The sequence below is a fragment of the Vanacampus margaritifer genome, chromosome 15, assembly GCF_051991255.1.
Source record: "Vanacampus margaritifer isolate UIUO_Vmar chromosome 15, RoL_Vmar_1.0, whole genome shotgun sequence".
NCBI lineage: Eukaryota > Metazoa > Chordata > Actinopteri > Syngnathiformes > Syngnathidae > Vanacampus > Vanacampus margaritifer.
The window spans coordinates 20,743,547-20,765,876 of record NC_135446.1 but is presented as its reverse complement, the minus strand read 5'-3'; the positions used below and the strand labels follow the sequence as shown (position 1 = coordinate 20,765,876).

General features: G+C 43.0%; 1 protein-coding gene across 10 annotated transcripts; it reads left to right on the top strand.

Annotated features, from left to right (window-relative positions):
- Positions 1–8,839: 8,839 nt before the first annotated feature.
- On the top strand, positions 8,840–20,609 carry gata3 (GATA binding protein 3). Of its 10 annotated transcripts, none has more exons than XM_077544054.1 (6): positions 8,840–9,636; positions 10,361–10,882; positions 11,788–11,844; positions 12,008–12,054; positions 14,142–14,267; positions 18,850–20,609. In XM_077544054.1, exons 1-6 carry the CDS (start codon positions 9,399–9,401, stop codon positions 19,132–19,134), a joined length of 1,275 nt encoding a protein of 424 aa, XP_077400180.1. In that variant the 5' UTR covers positions 8,840–9,398; the 3' UTR covers positions 19,135–20,609. The 10 variants fall into 10 exon arrangements, with proteins under 10 accessions (XP_077400180.1, XP_077400177.1, XP_077400183.1 ...); XM_077544051.1 differs by having other exon boundaries at positions 10,361–10,939; XM_077544057.1 differs by having other exon boundaries at positions 10,361–10,939; positions 18,845–19,009.
- Positions 20,610–22,330: the final 1,721 nt, after the last annotated feature.

The window sequence follows — 22,330 nt, the reverse complement described above, 5'->3', positions numbered from 1 at the left end:
AGTGGTCGCCAGTGGGCGCATGTTGTCGTTGAGCGCCGATCTGCGATTTGGATGCTTGAAACGCCATCGGGCGTAAATCGCGGTTGCTGGCGCAGAATTACGCAATGAGACGGAATGGCCGCCGTGTGCATCGGGTTTCTGGGTTGCCGGTTCAAGTCGACCACAGACGCGAATGATGACTTTGCGGCGACCTTTGCCGCCAAGGCGCCGCCCACCGCCGCCGCCACCCCTCCCCACGGCGCAAAATGGAAATGGCTTAGCGCTATCTGGGTTGCCGTGGCAACCATCTGAGTCCCCCGTCTCGCCGCGGAGAAATGAGTTGGGAACAGGCCGCGGAGAGACGCGGATTAAACATGATCCCGCCGACGGCCTGTCAATCAAACGTCGCCTTCCTGGAAAAATAGCAAGGAGGGAGAAGCGGCTCGCTTTCTTATTAGCGCCGTCGTTTGCCGCCTCAAAACAAACGAGCGACGGATTCCTTTTAATTAGGTAGCCAAAGATGAATGGCGACACTCGGTCTGCTCCTGATAAACACCGTCTGGTTATTCCCAACGGCTCGTTATGACCAAACACGCTGGCAAAACTAATCTCACCTTTGGCGGACCCCCACTCACCTTTCGGCTCACTTTCCACCTCGCGCCCGCAACTTGCTTGGTCGCGATTATGTGACGAATAACTCCCCGACTTGGTGTTAATTACATGACCGCACGCACACACATAGAAATGACCTAACTCACCAAATTTTTGCTTCACGTTGCTGACATTGTTCCACTAAAACAGGAAGCTAATTGACTTGATGTTACCACACACACACATGAAACTAGCTAAATGGTACTGCCGGTGTAAATTAGCATTCATGCTATAAACTGGCAGCAAGCATCTTTTCCTGACTTCATAATTCAGTGCGAGGCAACGTGTGTAAAGCGTCTTGCCCATGGACACGACGACACGTCTTCATATATATATTCATCAATATATATAATATATATTCATATATACATGACAATATACAACTACAAATGAGTATTTTGATCTTAATTATGCATACAACTAACTAAATTGTCGATGTTTATTGACTTGGCGTTGATGACATTACAACACACGGTCATGTCTCGCCGCTTGTCAAGTCCTCCGTTTTTAGTCTTGTCTTTCATGCCAGCTTTTATTTTGAAGTTATGGCTTCCTCTTGTGTCAGAAACTTTACTTCCTGCCCCCTTGTTTCCTGTTATGCTGATTGTCTCCACCTGCGACCCACCCTCTGTTATATAAAGAGTCCTAAGCTAGACCTTCGTAGCGTCATAGCGTTGCCTTGTTTCATATCCGAGTAGATTTGTGCTTTTTGTCAATTTTGCTAAAGTCAGTTTTTGCCTTTTTTAGTGATTTTTTCTTGCCACTTTTTGTTCCTAGTTATCGCCACACCTTGCTGAGTTCCTAAATTGTTTTGTTGTGAATTTATTTGTGTTAATACTTTCAGATCACTGTAGACTATTCTACGACGGCGTATTACGGCCACATCTAATTTATTTATTTGTAGAGGGGGGGGGGGGGGAGATATTCTGAGAAAAAATCATCAATAAAAAAATATTTTACTGTAATTGGTTGTAATTAAGTTCCCCTGTAATATCCCAGTGAATATGTGTATAAACGACAGCATCCTTGGATATTACAGCATTTCACAGTTACTTTTACAGTAAAGGATTTCACAGCTGTATTATCTCAGTGTCATATTTTTTCCAAATCTTTCCTGGTTAGTCAAATGGCGTAAACGCATATTAATGAATTTAAAACACACATTGAAGAATGTGCAGCGACGGAAGTCATGCTTTGTAGTAAAACTGTTGAGATCATGTTTTTGAAGAAAAAAAAAAACAATTAGAAGAAGAGGAGGCGGGTGTGAATGTGACATCATAGCTTTTTGCTCCTTTTCCTGGCAGAAAGGGCGGCATGGCCCAGTGGTAGAGTGCATGTTTGTCTCCCAACCTGCTAGGTTGTGGGTTCGATCCTCAGCCCTTGTGACCATGTTGAAGTGTCCTTGAGCAAGACAGTGACGCCGAATTTGCTCCCAGAGGGCCTGGCAGAGCCCTGCAAGGCAGTAGCGGATCACGGGTGTGTGTGAATGCGTGTCTGTGAATGCAAAACACAGCGAAAGGTTATTGCGAAATCACGCTGACATTTTTGCAGTGCATAATTCAGTTACAACTTGTGTTTTTAAGTTCTCAAAAGCTGCTTTAGTTCCATTTGAATAAAAATAATGATTAGTTACATTTATTCAGAAAGGCAGAACGCGTTACACCGATTTAACATAATTAAATTGGTTGTAACTTTATAAATCAAAGCAAAATCTTTGGAATTTTCTTTAGGTTTGGATTTCAATCTCCATTATTAGGCATATTATTTATGTCCCTGATATATCAACATCACAGATGAAGATTTTCTCGCCTCCAACTCATGGCCACCCACTCATGGATTATCATAAGAGTGTGTGTGTGGGGGGGGGGGGGGATTGTTTGTTAAACATGGACGCCCCCCCCCCCCTCGATATCCATCTAATGGTTGCCAGGATACAACAAAACTGTGAGTCATAATAGAGAAATGAGAGATTAATGTTAAGATGCATGTGGTGTGTGATGACTGATGTGTGTGATATTTGTGTGTGTCGGGGGGGGGGGGGGGGGGGTGTTTTTTTTGTGAGGGGGTGGGGCTGATGAATGATGAGAACTAAATGATCATCCAAATGCTGGTGCGAGATGGCAGGTCGATGCAGTTAATTTCAGGTTGAAATTGACACACTAATTACGGGCTGCAAGACTGGCGGGAGAGATTAGAACCCCCCCCCCCCCCAACCCACACACCCACAAACCACAGCACCCCCCCAACCCCTCCTCCTTCCCATTATCAGATCCCCTCTCTCCTATTTTGGCAATTAAACAGGCTAAAAAGCATTCCTCGGCCCCACGCGGCACGGGATTGGAGGTGCGCGCGCGCGCGCGCGCGCGGCGCTCATTGTGATGTGTTGGATGCAATAAATTCTCCGCCCGCGCGTGGAACAAAACACGTCGCGCTGAAAGGCTGATAATGTGCGCGGCCGAGATAAGGATTCATTATTCGCAATCATTAGCAATCCTGCAGGCCTTTTTGGCACTTCGCTCTTAATCAGCGGCTCTGATCCTGAAGACGTGCGTGAGTGCGTGCGCGCGGTGCGTGCGCCAACAGATAAGGGCAGCGCGTGCGCGCGCGCGTCATTGTCTCCACAACACGTGCACTCTCATAGTTCACATAAATGCATAAATACAAATGGGAAGGGGGGAGAATTCGGGTTGAAATCTCATATGGAGGTCAGCATTTTATTTATTTATTTATTTATTTTTATATACATTAAAAAAACAATCATAAATAAGTGACTAGCTTGTTGTGGGGCACGCATTATTGTTATTATTATTATTATTATATTTATATTTTTTAATTAATTTATTGTTACACTAATTCAGTAAGTAAGTTAGTAAGTACGTTTCACTTAATAATTAGTTTAATTTCATGTTTATATTGTTTATTGATATATTTAATAGTCTTGGTTTATTTGCCTCCATAAATAATAATAATAATAATAATTGTATATTTTATTTCATTTCAACTATGTGTATATTTTTTGTGTGCGCAATTTAATTGTTATTTGAATCTTAGATATTATATTCTGCATACGTCATTATTTATTGACATTTAAATTATGTCCATTATTGTAAGGTAAAATAAAATTTTGTATTAAAAAAAAATAATAATTCAAATACATTTTTATGTATTTATTTTTAAATATCCATCCATCCATTTTCTTAACTGTTTATTCCTCACAAGGGTCGCGGGGTGCTGGAGCCTATCCCAGCTGGCTTTGGGCAGTAGGCGGGGTATACACCCTGAACTAGTTGCCAGCCAATCCAGAGCTATTTCTAAATATATTTTATTTAATTTTAATTGATATCATATATTTTATTATATTCCGTGTACATCATTATCTACATTATATTAATTTGAATAATTATGCATTTAATTTTATGTATTAGTTAACATGATGTGTGCAATATCCTCAAATATTCAATTCACCCTCCCCTGAAATTAATCGTTTTTATTAGTCAAGTAATGTGCTTTAATTCAATGTTTTCCCCGTTCCCCAAATAAGCACTTTATTAATAAAAACACGCGCGCGTCTGCGCGTGCTCGCCTGTGTTATTTTGTCATCCTATTTTGCAATCTGAGATGCTTAATTCGGCAAATGAAAATGGGAAAAACTCAGATTAGAGGCCTCGTGCTTGCGTGGAAGGAAGGACGCAAGAAGAAAAAAAGAAAAAGAGAAGAAGAGGAGGAGGAGGAGGAGGAGGGGGGAATGATTCACTTGACTCCACTTTATACAATTCATTTAGGACCCAGAGTCATTTGCTCCTTCTTCTTTTTCTGTCCCAAAGATGCCAACGTGCACGCCGAAAATCGTGACACACGCACGCGCGCGCGAATTTCCTGTCCAATCCAAGACCAACAGGAAAAACGGGAGATTTTTGCAATGAATGTGCATGACAAATTTGGCCTCAAGTCAAAGCGTGCTAAATGTGACGTCACCCCCCCCCCCCTCCCTCAGAGATGACGACCAATATAATGTTATAATGTCAAATGAGCACAATTTAACACGAAACTGGTCAAATAATATGACAATTTTGTTCACACATTGAAAAATGATATTCCTTACAATTAGCCAATATCGTGACAATGTGGCCAACTATTTTATTTGGATGATTAATCACACTTAATATATTTTATAATGCTAACATAGCGAAAACGTTTCGTTTCGCTTCTTTTTTTTATTATTTTTTTATTATTTTTTTCTAAATAGAAGTCTTGCCTTATATTTGAATTAATAGTCGACTTCGAAATGACAAATATTTCACTGAATATTTTAAATTGTGGCACAAAATGACTTAACTGCTAAATTCAACTTATGTTGGAATAATTCATCTTTCTAATGATTTTTAAACGTCATGGTGTGACGTCAGACTCCCCCCCCCCCCCCCCAAAAAAAACGTCAAGTTGATTCACGTGACAATTTCGTGATTTGAATCCAAAAAGCTCAGTCAGCAACTCTCAAAATGACTCAACAGTCGATTTGAAGGCGCGGGTGTCACGTCACCGTTTTTTGTTTGCTGCTTTGGACCAATCAGCAGTGACACCCCCTCGTCAAGCCCCTCCGACGGTCAGGAAAGAGACACATTTCATTCTCAGAAAGAAAACATAATGGCATCATAATCATAATCATACGTATAGTAATGCATATTTTTTTTTAAATGAAAGAAAAACAACGAAGGAAAGACAATGATTAAAAAAAATAATAGAATGAGAAAACAGAAATAAATGAAAAATGAGAAAATAGAGGAAAGAATATTTAGTCAATTTCAATTTTATTTGTTAATGTTCATGTTAATGTGTAGGTCAAGACAAATGAAATACAATTTAAAAAATGAACAAAATAGCTGAAAAATATACAATAATGATTATAAAACTAAAAAATACAAAGCTTAAAAGTAAAAATAAGAAAACGGGGGGGGGGGGGTGGTAATGTTAAATACAGTATGGAAAAGGGAGAAATTAGATAAAAGGACAGGACAAAAAAAACAAAATCACGATAAAAAAAAGAGAAGGAGAAAGCGCCATGACATAAAAGAAAGAATATAGAAAAATGAAAGAGAAAAGTAGCAAAAGGATGAGAAGAAAAGCGCGAAGTGTTGACATGCAGGCAGCCGGAAGCGCGTGCGTGGCTTGCCTTCCTCCCGCGCGCGCGCCCGCGCGTCTCTCGCTCCCTCGCTCCCTCTTTGTGTTTGGGAGTCGCGCGCGCGCCTCGCCGGGTCACTCGCGCGTCTCATCCGAGCGGAGCAGGTCAGTAAATAAATATTGCCCATATTCACATTTCGCATCCTCATCAACACCGTGACGTCATTCATCAGGCGTACTACTTACCCGCGCGCGCGCGCATGCTCGTGCGTGCGTCTCTCCCGAGTGTCGCTTGTCAACTTTTTTTCCTTTATGAACTGGTGAGATGATGATGATGATGATGATGATGATGATGATGAAAGAAAAATTGATTGATGACGTACAAGTTCCGGCTGGCGTCCTTGTTGTCGTTCAAACGTGACGAAGGAAATGGCGCGCGTCAAATTGCAAACATTGAGGACATGTCACCGATTTGGGGAGTTGTTGTTGTTGTTGTTGTTGTTGTTGTTGTTGTTGTTTTTTTTTTCATCCCTTCTTCTTACCTGCGAGCTCTCCTGCTCTCATTGCTGCGTCCATTTTGTGAGAGAGCTGCTGCGGCTGCTGACAGCCTCCGTCCACTCTTTGTCCCCCGCAGACACACCTTGAAAAAATGGACACACGCAAAAATAATAAATAAATACATAAAAAAAATAAATCACATAGCTCATTATATGAAATGACGAAAAAAAAAATATTTCAACGTAAATTGTTATTCGTGTGAATGTGTGTGTGTGCGGTTTTTGTTGTGTGTGCGTGTGTGTGTCTTTCCCGCATGTTTGCTATTTGTGTCTGCATATTTTGACATGTGAGGCGGTTTAAAAAATGGTTGAAAATGAAACGTTTTTTTTGAATCATTCGAGGAAAACAATGTTTTTGCTTTCACTCTTGGACGCCTCCTCGTTTTCTTCTACGAAGTCCCAAGTGTGACTTGATTTCTTTTTATTGCATTTAGCAGGAAAAAAAAAAAAAAAACACCTCACGGCTAATTCGTCATTTTCACAATTTTTGTAAAACTTTTTTTTTAAGATCTGATTTCATTTTGTGTTTCATATTTGATGTAATTATTTGATGATTAAAATCCGATAAACATGACAATATTGTATACCGTTAAAGAACATTACTTCTAAAATGAACACGTCATCATTGAAAATATTTTCAGTGTTAAAATAAAAATCGCTCAACTGATTTCATTTGCATTTGAGCGGGATTTTGTTGTCTTTACAAAAACACCATAAGTGTGTTTGTGTGTGTGTGTGTGTGTGTGTGTGTGTGTTCACGTTATCTCCAACATTTCATCCCAGGCTGCCAGTGGAATAATCCACTGAGTCTTAAATTGTCAGACACGCACACACGCACACGCACGCACACACGAGTGGCAAATGTTAGAATATAAAACAGACGACAGATTAAAATCTCAACCGTCCTACAAATATAAATATTTTTGTTTTAGATCAAGTGTAATAGGAAATATTTGAAAAGTAAATAATGTATAGCGTTAAGGCTTCAAAATGACAATTTTTTTTTTTTTTTAAATTTGGTCCACTTTTCCAGATTACTAGTGCAGGTTTCGACTACGATTTTATGTGACGTCACGTGGAACACCACCAACAATTCAAAGGGTCAGTCACGTGCCTATTGGAATATTGTTGGGATTACCTCCTCACTTCCGGGGCCATTGTGACGTCACGCCTAATCACTCTCTCTCGCTCTCTCTCTCACACACACACACACACACACACATGGAAAATGCACAATTTGGATTTTTTTTTGCATGATTAAAATTTTTGTGATGATATTCTCATTTGCTCATTTTTAATATTGGTTCTATGTGGACAAAAGCAATAAATTAGGGAAGGAATTTAGTTTATACCAAATTTTGCATTGGTGATGACGTCAGAGTCAGGTGTGCCCCGTGATGTATTTTTGTCTTATTTTTTATTTTTTTTTTTACGTGTGGGAATATTTTAGCGTAAAATATAGAAACAAAATATAACATTCCTTTAAATTTGCAATATAAAAATAGTATTGACCAATTACTTTGCTTTCAAAATTAAAATAAAAAAAATTAAATAAAATGAGTAGTTTGCACGTGACAAAATGAGCACTGGTGGATTTTTTTTATGTTTTGCCGTCGTCACGTGACCCACTCAAGCATTTATTTGATTGTTTTGTTTTTTTTGTGCTATATTTTGCTCGTTGGACTAATGTGAGGAAATATTTTGTGGAAAAACCAGGCAAACGTTTTTAATAATACATTTCATTTTAAACGCGTGTTTAGATTGGCTTTAATAACAATATTTTTTCAATAGAATTTTGATTTGAATTTTGTTTGATATGAAATTTGACCTCTCATTTAGTCAGTTTTATTTATGTGATGTGAACACAAAATATTGGGAATTGCATTTCCTTAATAGGAAAATGTTTTTTATTATTAACATTCTCGTTAGCGGCTGACGTCCAAGCCAGTATTATGGGCCAAGTCACGTGACTCACTGACGTCTCAATTCTTCTTTTTGTTTAGCTTTTTAAACACTATTAAAGCGCATGTCAGGTGCAGATACACAGCAGCTTTGCTTAAATTAAACGCTGTCAGAATTAAACATTTAAAAGGAAAATGGACTCGGTCGAACCCATTGTCACGACCCCCCCCCCCCCGCATCCCCCCCCCCCCCCCCTTGGAGTGCAGCCCGATTGCGCGTGGGCTTGAACTTGATCGCCGTGCGCGTGCACACGGAGGGCCCAGTTGCTTTGAGGAGTCATGTGACCGCGAGAGGACGCAATGGTGCAGTGGAACGCGCAAGGGCCCCGGCGCGCATGCGCAGAGCCGCACCGCTTTTCCCAGCAAGTTTACTTTGACGCTCGGGGTGCCTTTTTTTCTCTTCTTTCAAACCTATGTTCATCTGAAATGACGGTAAAAATAAGTCTCCAATTCACTTCGGACAAGCCCGGCCCACTTTGTGCCCCCCCTCCCCTCCCCTCCCCTCCCCACCCATGCATGCAGGACCCTCCTTAAGTTGCGTCGCGCCGCAGCTGTCTGCTGCACTGAGCCGCCTGGCGCCATCCGGAAAGAATGCCTTCAGTGTAAGAGAGAGGGAGGCGGGGAGAGAGAGAGAGAGAGAGAGAGAGAGAGAGAGGGAAGGAGAGAGAGAGGGAGGGAGGGAGGGGGAGGCCCGAGTGGGTGCAACACGCCGCTTGGGTGCGTTCCGGTCACTCTTACGCACGCGAACCTGTTGAGTGCACGTCACCTCGTCACCTCTTCGCGCAAAAGCAACAACAGGGACGACCACGAAATAGAAATAAAAATCCAAACAAACCCCCCTCCCAAATTCAGCAAGAGACTGACTTTGTTTGCGGCCAAGTCGAGGATCTCCCCGGCGCGACTTCTCCATGTTGGACGTATCGCCTCCTTCCGTGCGTGTCAGGCGGGACGGGCCGCGCGTTAACCGCCTCTGTCTATGCGCGCAGGTGGCACGATTGTGGATTTAACCTGACGCAGACGGCGAGAGAAACCAGGATATTTTTTTTGTCTCCCTCCCTCCCCCCCACCACCCCACCACCCCCTGCACGCGCGAACATTTAGACAAGGAGAAGGAGGAGAGGTTCGAGGCGCCATGGAAGTAAGCGCGGAGCAGCCCCGCTGGATGAGCCACCCGCACCCGGCCGTGCTCAACGAGCAGCATCCCGGCTCGCACCACCCGGGCCTGGGCCACTCGTACATGGACCCGTCGCAGTACCCGCTGGCCGACGATGTGGATGTACTCTTTAATATCGACGCCCAAGGCAATCACGTCTCGCCCTACTACGGCAACTCGGTGCGGGCCGTGCAGAGATACCCGCCGCCTCCGCACAGTGAGTACAACCAAGGGGCGACGTTTCGAAACGTCAACGATTCTTTTGGCTTTCGAAAGAATCGAGTTTGGGCGCACGAGACTTCTATTTACAGACATGTTGTTTATATTGAATCATTATTATTTTTGGATGTCTACGTTAAGTTTGGCTGAGGAGGAGGAAAAAAAAGTCCACATTTTTTAAAGCATAAATCTTACTTATTTACATAAAACTACAGGCTGTGAAAAAAAAAATCACATTTTAATATGATTCATGATGTGCAAAGTGGCACTCGCACTTCCTGCAAGATTTGAACAAGTTATTCTTGGAATTTTCTGGTTTTGTAACCTTTCATTTCCCGGACCGTCAACACGATAGTTTAGCTTTTTTCTTACTAAACGGTGCTCACGTGAGATGTTAACGAGATGATTTTTTTTTTTAAGTCTTATTTCCTGCGTAACATAAAAGTTGCGCTTTAAGTGAATTCAATGTTTAAAATTTGCTATAACGTATGACTTGATATTGAAAAAGCAAAATTCGTAAATGTAACAAAAATGATTTTTTGAAAGCAAAATTGTGTGTCTTTTTGTTGCCAAATTCCTGCTCACTTGAAGACAAAATATGTGAACGAGGCGATTTTGGCCAAATAGATGAAAAGATTTTGCTCCCTTGAATGTGACATTTTCTTTTGAAGCGCACGAAGTGATTTTTGTCTGTGCTGGGGGGCGGCGGTTGTGTGTCTCAGGCAGCCAGGTGTGCCGACCGTCGCTGCTTCACGGCTCGCTGCCGTGGCTGGAGGCCGCGGGCGGCAAAGGCATCGGCGCGCACCACGGCGCGTCCCCGTGGAACCTGAGCCCCTTCCCCAAGAACCCCCTGCACCACCACGGCTCCCCGGCCGGCCTGTCCGTCTACCCCCCGGCCTCGTCGTCGTCGTCGTCGCTGTCCGGGGGCCACTCCAGCCCGCACTTGTTCACCTTCCCGCCCACCCCGCCCAAGGACGTGTCCCCGGACCCGGGCCTGTCCACGCCGGGCTCCGGGGGCGGCGGCGGCGGCGGCGGCGGCCAGCGGCTCGAGGACAAGGAGTGCGTCAAGTACCAGGTGACGCTGGCCGACAGCATGAAACTGGAGACGGCGCACGGCCGCGGGGCGGCGGCGCTCGGGCCGTGCCCCCCCGGCGCCTCGGCGGCGGCCCACCACCCCATCGCCACTTACCCATCCTATGTCCCCGAATACGGGCCAGGCCTCTTCCCACCAAGTAGCCTGATAGGTGGGTCCTCTTCTAGTTATGGTTCCAAAACAAGACCAAAAACAAGGTCGTGTTCAGGTAGGCCTCAGATTCCCTCGCTTCTCACTCTTCACACGCACTTTGCAAAAAGCCACAATTCCGCATTTCACATCCACTTGCCTTCATTCTCTTGCCAAAAAATTAAAAACACGTCATCACATAAGCAGATAGGCGTTGCATTAATTTTATTTTGGTAATGAGATTAAAATCTGGTGGATTAGTCGATGCATATCATCGGGATTATTATTAATGGGAGGATCATGTGCATTTAAAGATGTCATCCTCCTCCTAATAAGACTTTTTGTTCCATTATATTTCTGTGGGGGGGAAAAAAAAGTGAAATGGAATCTTTATTAAATTTTACAACACAATAGCAACAAATGTTTGTTAAGTCAAAAAAGGGGGAAATGTTGAATGAGCGCACGCACACACCAAAAAGCTTTCAACAAGCACGCGCACCTGCACACGCTTGGGTGTCACTCAAGCAAGAGCATATTACAAAATGCATTATTGCATGTTGGAATTTTCATAAAATAGTTGTCGTCACTTTAGACGAGCGAAAAGTGTTTTTATTTTTATTTTTTACATTATGTTAAATTGTTCAAATGAGTTATTCATATTTTTAGCGTTTTCTGATTTTGAAAAAAAAAATGGACCTTATGTTGCGTTCAAGCAAGGCACGGCGTTGTTTACTGCAGAAGTCAAAATGTTTCCATCGAATTAACTGCCGCATGTCGTTTTTTTTTTTTTTTTTTTTTTTTTTGCCTTTTGAGATCAAATGTACGCGTTTTCGCGTGCGCTGGCTTCAACTGACCTGCGGCGTGTGTGCGTGTGCGTGTGTGTGTGTGTGTGTGTCTTTTGTGTGCGTGTGTGCGCGCGGCCTGCAGAGGGCAGGGAATGCGTGAACTGCGGCGCCACGTCGACCCCGCTGTGGCGGCGGGACGGTACGGGCCACTATCTGTGTAACGCCTGCGGCCTGTACCACAAGATGAACGGCCAGAACCGGCCCCTCATCAAGCCCAAGCGGCGGCTGGTACGTGCACGCGCCATGCTGGCATCTCTTGATGACATGTGCGTCTCTCTCTCTTTCTGTGTTTCCCTCTCCAGGAAGAAGTAGGCCTATTAGCTGCAGGAAATTGACTCGACAAGTGCAGGTCTCTGCTTTCAGATCCTAAAAAAAAAAAAGAAAAAAAAAAAAAAAAAAAAGCTGCACTGTGTATTATTATTATTCTCGTTATGATTTTGGAAGAGAAGGAAAAAAAATTGCAGTGGCGTTGCTGCTGTCATGTTATTGATCCTTATTGATAGTGTCGTGCAGCCCTGCATTCAAATAAGATGTTTGACATTAGGGGTGTCCAAACAGAATTCACGTTGACAGCAATCAGTCAATCAATCGTGTCATTTTTTGAGGCAATGATAAAAAAAAGTAAATTAAAAAAAAAGTAAATATAAGATCATCCACACCTTCATAAAAGCAAGACAGGAATAAAATAGTTCTGTGTGGCTAAAAGTGATCAGTGCCAAAGTTTTTTTTAATAAAACTTTGTTGTCATTTTTGCTAACATGAGAAGAAAAAAAAATATATAAAAGCAAAGTTGTTTCATGTCATGTGCAGCTAAATTGATGAGACCAATGCCAGGATTGTTTTGGCTAAAAACAATTCATTAAAAAACATTTTGGGGTAGAAATTTGTTGGCTTCCTACTTCACAGTTTTCACTTAAACGTGAAAAAATAGGTCTTTGAATATACTTTATATGTTGTAAACTGATGTAGCCCCCCCCCCCCAAAAAAAAAAAATAATGCCACTATTACACATTTAATAATGTACATGTGACGTACATTCAAATTAAGTCTCGTGTTTTTCGATCTACAAGAATAAAAAAAAAAAAATGCCGGTCAAAATAAAAATAAAACATTTGGTGGAAATTTTAAGATTGTCGTGAACAGCTAAATTCTAAATTCACGTGATCATCGTTATTTTTACTGCTCATTTCAACTCAAACCAACCCACCAACAATTATAAATTATTTCTAGTTGCTCCATCACAACTTTTTTCTTCAAGGTGAATTCAGGGTGGTCAACTGCCCTTTTTTCCACTACAATAAATCCGCCCCTGCACTGAACAATTTTTAAAGCTTGAATTAGATTTGGAACCTTATTTTGTCATTTTGCAGCGTACAATGCAAGTCACTGCAGCTCAATATTTATTTTTTTGTCATTTCGAGAAATGTCGCTCATGTTTTTCAGCTCACAGCCACTTCGATTAAATAAATAAAAAAAAAAAAAAATAAAAATAGAAAGTGAAATCTATTTCTTACTAGAAGCTATTGGCCACTAAAAATACACGTTGTGCTGCAGATGGCCCCGAGCTGTGCTTTGGACACCCCTGATTTTACCTTCTTTTAACACCCTTTAAAAAGCAAAAGAAAAGCAAAATATAGATAGAGCATATATATTTACATTAGGAGTCTTTTGTAGCGCCTACAAGCAGGAAAAGTGTGCAGGATGTGAGATAAGAGTCCAAACCAGAGCTGCTGCGCTTGTTTTCCGAGGATTTCTGCTCATAAAAAAAAGAGAAAAAGAAAAAGAAAAAAGTGGGCTCGTCACATTTGGATGCAACACGTCATCACCGCGTGGGGTTATTAGGCCAGCCCTGCCTGGCGTCTAATTGCAAAAACGTCACGGCAGCGCGTCCTTCGCGCTCACCTGACGATTGATTTTGATTTCATTTTTTGGGAGCGCGAGATTACAACGTCAATGTCAAGCAGCTAAATCCGCCAGTGGAAGCTCCGCTGCAGCCCCCCGGAGCGAACAAACCCCCCACCACCCCACACCCCCTCCCCCATGCATGTCTTTAATTAGTGCACCTCACCAAAAATAATCACTCGCATCCAAATGTGAAGCCCGTTTTTTTTTTTTTTTTTTTTTCCCAGGAGGACATTTAATCAGATTTAATGGCTGCAGCGTGTCAAGGCTGCGCTTTTATCTCAGCTTTTAGGAAATGTTTCTTCTGCACTTGTGCTATTTTTAGCTCCCCCGCCATGCAGCGCGCCTCCATCTGCTCCTTTTGCCCCCTCCCCCACCCCCCCCATGTCTTCGTTTCAAACATTGGAGAGAACTGTCACCTTTTTTCCAAGAATAGTCTTACGAGCGCGTGTTCGTACTGATGCGCACACTGATCGCGACGTGTGTGTGTGTGTGTGTGTGTGTGTGTGTGTGTGTGCGTGTGCGTGCGTGCAGTCGGCGGCCAGGCGCGCGGGCACGTCGTGCGCCAACTGCCAGACGACCACCACCACGCTGTGGAGGCGGAACGCCAACGGCGACCCCGTGTGCAACGCCTGCGGACTCTACTTCAAGCTGCACAATGTAAGTTCACCTAAAACAACGAAACGCACGCGCAGGAAATGGCACGGGAAGAAAAAGAATGCGCACCGGAAGTTGACCAAAGTTGAGGTTTGAAAATTGCGGTAGTTCACTTAATTAAAAAAACAACACACGCATACACACAAAGGAAACACGCATGAAAGTAACGCCCACCTGCAATTTTTCTAATTAGTGATGAGTTTCTTTAGTAGATAGCAAGTAGTCATAATTTGAAAAAAAAGAAGAAGGGACGAACAAATAAACACAGTGGAAGTTTACCAAACAAAGACAAATCTCTAAATAGTGCACCATTTTCTACTTACAACCTATTCAGCATTGCAACTATATTGGTCGTCCAAAATATTCTATATTGGGTATCATTTAAAAAAAAAAAAAAAAAAAAAAAGCTTTGGTTTTTGCACAGCAATGCTAATCATTTATAGACGAGACGTGGGGGTGGGGGGGGGGGGGCGAAATATTTGTATTTATATCTGGAATTGCTGGATTTTATTTTGATTAAAGAAAGGCTGCGCAAATGCAAAAATTTCTCAACGCACAGCATTGAATGTTGTAATTTCATCCAACCAAGGTTTTATGTGATGCGTCCTTTCAGGAAAAAAAAAATAAAAAATACTTTTGCGTTTACGCCATCATTTGCCATTTACACTTTGGAGATTTTGCTTTGTTCACTTCGACAAAAAAGTCAGTCAGTTATTAACCATAAAAAAAAAAAAAAAAAAAATGCACGTCCACATACATTGTTCAATTCAGTTAAACATACAAAAATAGAAAATGTATTTTTATGGACAAAACGACAATTTTGGATGTGGATATGAAGAAGTGCTACGCTATAATATTAGCACATACTTATTTCCTTCAATTATAGTCCTAAAGAAAAAAAAAATATGCATAGAATACTCTTGGGGGAAAAAAATCAAAATTAAATAAGGTTCTGTTTTTTAAGACAGCTATGGATTTCTTTTTTAACTTGCGGAATGTAAATTGACACCAAAACGAACATTCAAAAATAAATAATTAAACAACAAGGACAAAAAAATGATGCAAAGGACAACACAAACAAGGAGTTATATTTCATATTCATATTTTTATTTCACTCTTTCAGACTACCTATTGATTATACAGCACAAATACATATTGTCGCTGTCCTATGAAAAGCACTTACGTCCATTTTTGTCATTTGTCCATCTGAATGTAGACATCCCCAAAACGTAAATTAAATAAATAAATAGACATCAATTCTCATGCAATGAGATTTTCTTCATTTTCATGACTATCAAAACTATAAATGAACACGCGTGTGGAGTTTTGTAAAAAGGTGAAATCATTGAAACCATGCTTTATATTCTACTTTCTTCAAAATAGTCACTCTTTGCTCGGATGATTTTTTTTTTTGCGCACACTTTTGGCATTCCCTCAACGAGCTTCAAGAGTCGTCACCGGAAATGATTTTTCCAACAGTATCGAAGGAGTTCCCCCGAGGGGAGAAATGCCAAAAGCGTGCAAAGCCGTCATCAGCAAAGGGCGGCCATTTTCAAGAAACGAGAATCCAAAACGTTGTTTTCAGTTATTTCACCTTTTTTTTTTTGGTTAAGTACGTAACTCCGCATGTGTTCACGTTTTGAAGCCTACAAAGTAAGTCATGAGAATAAAGCAAATGCTTTGCATAAGATGTGTGTACTGAAATGTATGTAGGTTTTATGATCAGCAACTAGAAATGAGAAGAATCGAAAATTGCTATTCATTTCATGCAATTTAAAGGGAAAATGCTATATTGGAATATATTCATTTATTTCCTTTATTTAATCAGGTAAGAAACTCATTGAGATGAATCGTCTCTTTTCCAAGAGTAACCGAGCAACAGGGACAACAAAGACACAGTAAAAAGAAATCTTTCGTTTGTAATTATCTGTCATTGTTGTTGTTTTTTTTTTCGTTAGCAAACAGCGTTTTTGTGACGTATATTTTTTCCTTTACTTCCACAATGTCAACGGCAGAATGTCACAGTTAGTAAGTGCTACTAGTGCAACAATAAACAATGCACAGGAGTCACCTTCCTCCTGCCCCGCCCCCCCCTGCCCCCCCACCCCATCTTTGTTTTCCCCTCACGTCCCCGAGCGCTAATTGTCCCCGCAGAGCTGCGGCTGATAAAGTGAATTAATGATTTTATTGGCAGCTGCTGCGGATCCGAGCGCTTGTGAATATTAAAGAAGGCGCTTAATTAAAATCCCATTAATCCAACCCCCACCCCCCCCCCCCCCTGACCACCATATTATTCCCTTGTCATCTTTGCACGTCCCCAAAGCCTGAAAGCACCCCGGGGAGTTGCAGGCCACAAAAAGCTGTCAATTTCCATCAAGTTGGAAAAACGGCAACAATAATAATAATAATAATAATAATAATGATAATAACGATAATAAGATGGTGCGGGTATGACGGCCTTCCTGTCACGCTGCTCCACTCCCGGTAAATCATTTTCACATGTTGCTATTGGCCATAAGAGCATCAGAATTCAGCGAATGATTTCCTCGAATCAAAGTCCGCTAGCTCAATGCTAACATATAATGCAATGTGCCATTGGCGGGCTCATTGAAATTAGCATGATTGGAAATGGCGAACTATCAAACAACGGCTCCTTCAACACCAGTCCGTCATTTTCGTATATGCCATTTTGCGACCGGTCCGTCGTTTGTCTGAATGGGCTCTGACATTGGTGGGCGACCAGTCCCTCATTGTTCTATACAGTACATTATGAATCCTGATATTGACAGGCGACCAGTCTGTCATTTATCAACATCTGCCCTGGCATTGACTAGCAAAAAGTCTGCAGTTTGTCTTTTTTGTGCCCTGTGATTGGCTGGCGACCAGTCCAGGGTGTACCCTGCCTCTCGCTCAAAATCAGTGGGATTGGCTTCAGCTCACCCGAGGATAAAGAAAATGGACGTATGGAGGATTCTCCAGTTGAACTAACATTGAGCAAAAATTAGCCCACATTTGTTAGCGTAAATCATGTAATTGAGACGTTTTTTTTTGCTGACGTTTGTGTCCCGCTAAGAAGTTAACTGGTCGCCAGATTGGACGCCATCAAAGAGCGGAGGTCCGGTCCACCTGGAAAGCAGAGAAAAGTCGCTCAATCCCAAGTCGCCTGTTAGCTAGTGAAACCACATCAGTGTTCGGAGAGCAGGCAAGGGCGGGGGGGGGGGGGGCGGCAGTAATCACGGCGACCGCTCCGCTTTCGGAGTCAGCGAAAAAATGTTTGAGACGGACTGCGCCAGAGCCAGAAAGAAATCCCTGCTCCCATTTCCCCGGGAAGAAGAAACGCTCGGAAAAGATCAGGGAGCCAGTCGGCCTCATCCACAACCCCCCCCCCACCCCCTCCTTTTTTTTCCAGCCCCCCCATCCATAATCCTGCCCACAGCCGAAATTCCATCATCTCGCTTCTTGCCGGCTAAACTGCAGAATGGCAGCCGGGACGAGACAGCCACACGGTCGAGGAGGACTTGGCCCGTGGTGGTGGCTGCCAGCCCCCCCCCCCACCCAACCCCTCCTCCCCCCCATCCATCCTACCCACACACATCCGCCCCACCATCCCTTGCCTCTTTCCTCCTGGCACGAACAAGACACTCCATTCGAAAAAGAAATATACTTCTAAGGAATCGTTTGTAGTTTTGATATCCTTGTCCATCAACTAGTGCATTCTTTGTCTTTACTAGTAAGACAATTCAGCACACTAGTAGCCTTTTTAATAAAGCTTTTCCCCTCTATTATTGCCACGTACTATACCTTAACCTACTAGTAAAGAATTGTTTTGCCAACAAGTCTAGCTTAATGCTAACATATAGTGTGAAACGCTATAGACTGGCTAGCCGAAATTAGCATCAATGTCACGTTAATGAGGACTGGCCATCTGGCGTACAGGGCAGATGCCCGGCGGGCTGGCGTCTTTTGGGGCTGATGCAGTGCTTTTTAGTTTTAACTTTCCTCCATTTTACCCCAAGAGACTTGTCTGGCCCACAATTTCGAGGGACTTGTCAAAAATAATCCATTTGGAATATAGACAAGCAAAATGAAGTCAATATCAGTGGCAGAACTATGTGTCTTCGGCAGGGGTTGTCAGGAGTCTTAATACTGTGGATGATGCTGTTCAATAGTAGCACCGACGTGAGAAATATTTTCGCTTTTTAATTTTTAATAGGTTTTAGGTGAACTAATGAATACACACATGCACATACTCACCCACATACAAAATAAAAATAAATAAATGCAAAAAAATAAATGAATACAACAAAAACAATAAATAAATAAATAAAATCAAATTAAAATAAAAAAAGAGCAATAATGATGACATGTTAAATCGTTAAAATTACCGAATGAACAATAATGAGCTCCCCAGAAAAAAGAAAAGAAAAGAAAAAAAAAATATTTACGCTTTAATACCGAAGAATGAAGAAAATGCAAATCGACTAACCTGTCCCCGAGACCCACCTTGAACGCGGCCCGCCGCTGCCGTCCAATGGCCGCCATCATACTAACCTGCCCTCTTTTGTGTCGTCCCTGTGGAGAGCAGATCAACCGACCTCTGACCATGAAGAAGGAAGGCATCCAGACGCGCAACCGCAAGATGTCCAGCAAGTCCAAGAAGAGCAAAAAGTCCCTGCAGGACGGCGGCATGGACGACTTCTCCAAGAGCCTGATGGACAAGAGCAGCTCGTTCAGCCCCGCCGCCCTTTCCCGCCACATGTCCTCCTTCCCGCCCTTCCCGCACTCCGGCCACATGCTCAGCACCCCCACGCCCATGCACCCCTCCTTCGCGCCCCACCACCCGTCCAGCATGGTGACGGCCATGGGCTAGACGCCATTTTGGGCTAGACGCCACTTTGGGCTAGACGCCACTTTACGCCCGCCAAAGTTGAATGGCGGCGACTGGACGCTTCCTGCTTGTTGAAGACGCGTGGCCTTCAATCCAAAAGGCTTCTTCTTCCCTTCCAAATTTTAGCTGGGGAGTCGGGGGAACCTAGTCCTCTCTAAACCAGAGAGAGGGCAGTCCTGAATGAAAGTTCTACTCCCGAGGGACGTCTCAAGTCCAAAGAGTAGGTTTAAGTCCCAAGAGTAGGTTTTGTTCCTTAGAAGGAACTAGTCCTGAGAGAAAGTATTGGTACTTAGAGATGGTCCTCATTTCAAGAGTAGGTTTTACTCCTAAGAGAAAGTCCTAGTCCACAAGCAAGGCTCTAGTCCAGAGAAATATTATAGTCCCGAGACAAGGTACTGGTCTTGAGAGACCACCTTAGTCCCAGGAGTTTTGTTCCCGTGAGAAGGTACTTGTCTGAAGAGTAGTTTTTACTCCTGAAAGGAGGACTTGCCCCAAGTGAAGGTCTTAGAAGCTTCTTGTCCCAAGTGTAGGTTTTAGTCCCCAAAGTAGGTTTTGGTCCTGAATGAAGAATGTGCGATTTGCATACCAAGTGGTTGTTCACCAGTTTGGCGGCAAAATGGCTCCTTAGTGAGTTTTTTTTTTTTGCATGGATCGAAGAAGCCTTTTGGACAAAAAGTCAAAAAGTCTTCAGCAACCAACAAGAATCCGGTCGCTTCTAATAAAGGTTTTGCGGACTACCGCGATCTGGATGACTGAGAAGCTCCACAGACATCTTCACTTGATCTTATTTTTATAAAATCAAAGGGGGGGGGGGGAAACGGACTCCAAACTGCTCGGACATTTGATTCCTCCTCGGATCAGGATCTCCATTTGTGTACAAAAAAAAAACATCCAAAAAGAGGACAAAAACTTTCCTGGCTGGTCTCGCACCTGTTTAACAGGACGTTTGTACAAATTGTATGAAATACATCTAATGAGAAAAAAAGGACACTTGATGAAGGGTACAAGAAGGCGAGGACGCGGCCCGCGAGGACCGCAAGTCCGTGTAAAGATAACATTAGCGCCTTTCCTTTTATTTTTGGATGTGCTTTAAGTCTCGGCCTGTCGGTTTGTGTTGACACGCACTCACACACACACACGCACGCACGCACGCACGCACACACTTGACAGATGATGATATGCATTGTGAAAAAAAGTTCCTGTATTTGTTATTTGTATGTAAAAAAAAAAAAAAATTCAGAGTACCAAAAATACGAAAGAAACAAAGATGTAGAATTATTTCTTTATGTTATGCAGACTGAATGGTTGTAAAAATTTAATAATAATAATCACTAGTGTAAAATATGGCTGCTTTTTTGGTTGTTTTTGTTTGGTAAACCCTCCCTTACCGAGTCCCCCCCCCCCTCCTTCCCTTGTTTCAAAATAATAAAACTAGTTTAATCTCTGTTGACATGTTAGCGCTGTGATCCCGAGCCCTCCTTTTTTTTTTTTTTTTTTGCGTGGCAGGAAAAACCTCCACGGGAAGTGTGTGTGTAAACACTCGCAAATCAAACAACGAACGGCCGGGTGGGCGCTTGGGTGGGGACTTGTGAAAAAAAAAAGGGGGAGGGGTAGGTAGGGGGGACGTGTTTGTGCCTACTACTGGTGTGAGTCAAAAAGTTTGAAGAGACAAAAGAAAAATCAGTATTTTCTATACTGATAGCCTCATTCGGATCGCGGCTGAGCTGGAATATACCGCGGTTGGCTCTCTGAGAGGTTTGCACCGTGGACTGGTCATGAGGAAGTCACAGGACACCACAAGGCAAACAATGGACTCCATGTCACCCAGTAGCATGGCATACAGTAGATAGATAAAAAAAATAAAATAAATAGACCAGTCGCCAGCCAATGTCACGGCACATGTAGACAATCGCACCTACGGACGCGTCAGCATTCAATGAAAGCTGAGCTTATTTTTGGGGAATGGGGGAGGAAGGGATCTAAACTCTAGACTGGTTGTCAGTCACTCACAGAGAGGAACAAGTAACATGTGCCCGTGCCGGCTCATTTGTTCGGGATCCGCGTGACCAATGAGGAGATCTGCTGCTGTTTTTAGTAGCGAGTTCAAGGGGAGGATGGGAACGGGACTTTTGTGTGTGTGTGTGTGTGTGTGTACAGAGGGATTGAAGGGGAGATTTGCCCCACGTTGGGACCCCGTGGCCTCCGTCTGACCCCGAACCGCCTGCCTCTTCGACTCTGTGCGATCCCACTCGTTTTCTGGTTTTGGGGTTGTTTTTTCCAGAGGTTTCTCAGGTGAACGTGACAACACGTTTGCAGGCGCGGGTCAACCAAGCCAGAAGGTTTTAGTCCGGAGGGGAGGTTCTAGTCCTAAGAGAGAAATGACACATTTGAGTCTAGTCCGGAGGGGTGTTAGTTCCAGAGGGAAGTCCAAGAAATTTGGTTCGATTCATGGGAGGTTTGGGTCCTGATAGAATGTTTTAATCCCACGGTTCAAATCCTGATAGTAGCTTTGAGTTCAGAGTGAAGGTCCTCGTCCCCAAAGTAGGTGCTGGTAAAGAGAGAAGGTTCTAGTCGAGATAGAAAGTTTAGTCTTTCGAGAATGTTCTAGTGCCAAGGGACGGTTTTAGTCTAAGGAGAAGGTAGTCTCAAAAGTCCAAGAAAAAGGTTCTATCCCTGAGAGGTTTTTCTCCTGAGAAAAGGTTATTGTCCTTAGAAAAGGTACTAGTCCCAAGAATGAACGTTTTAGTCCTGAAAGAAGGTTCTGGTCCTAAGAAAAACACTTAGTCCAGTTAGAAGGTTTGAGCCCGGAGAGTCGGTTGTAATCACTGAGTAGGAACTGGTACAGAGAGGAGGTTCTGTTCCTGTGAGACCTTTGCAGTCCCAAGTCAAGGTTTTGGTCTCTCTGGACCTGGATTCCCCAACCATGGTTACAAGAGTAGGTTTTCGTCTTGTGAGGATATTCTGCTCCCCAGAAAAGTTTTTAATCCCAAGAGGAGGTTTTAGCAAGGGAAGAAAGTACAAGTTCAGAGAGAAGTGGAGTCGGTTTTGGTTCTGAGAAATGTTTTAAGTCCCGAGAGTCGGTTCTAGCTCCACGTCAGGAAGTTGCGCTTGTGAGCAAAGTTTTTAAATCCCGAGAGAAGGTTTTAGGAGAGAGTACACAGTTCAGAGACGAGCTTCA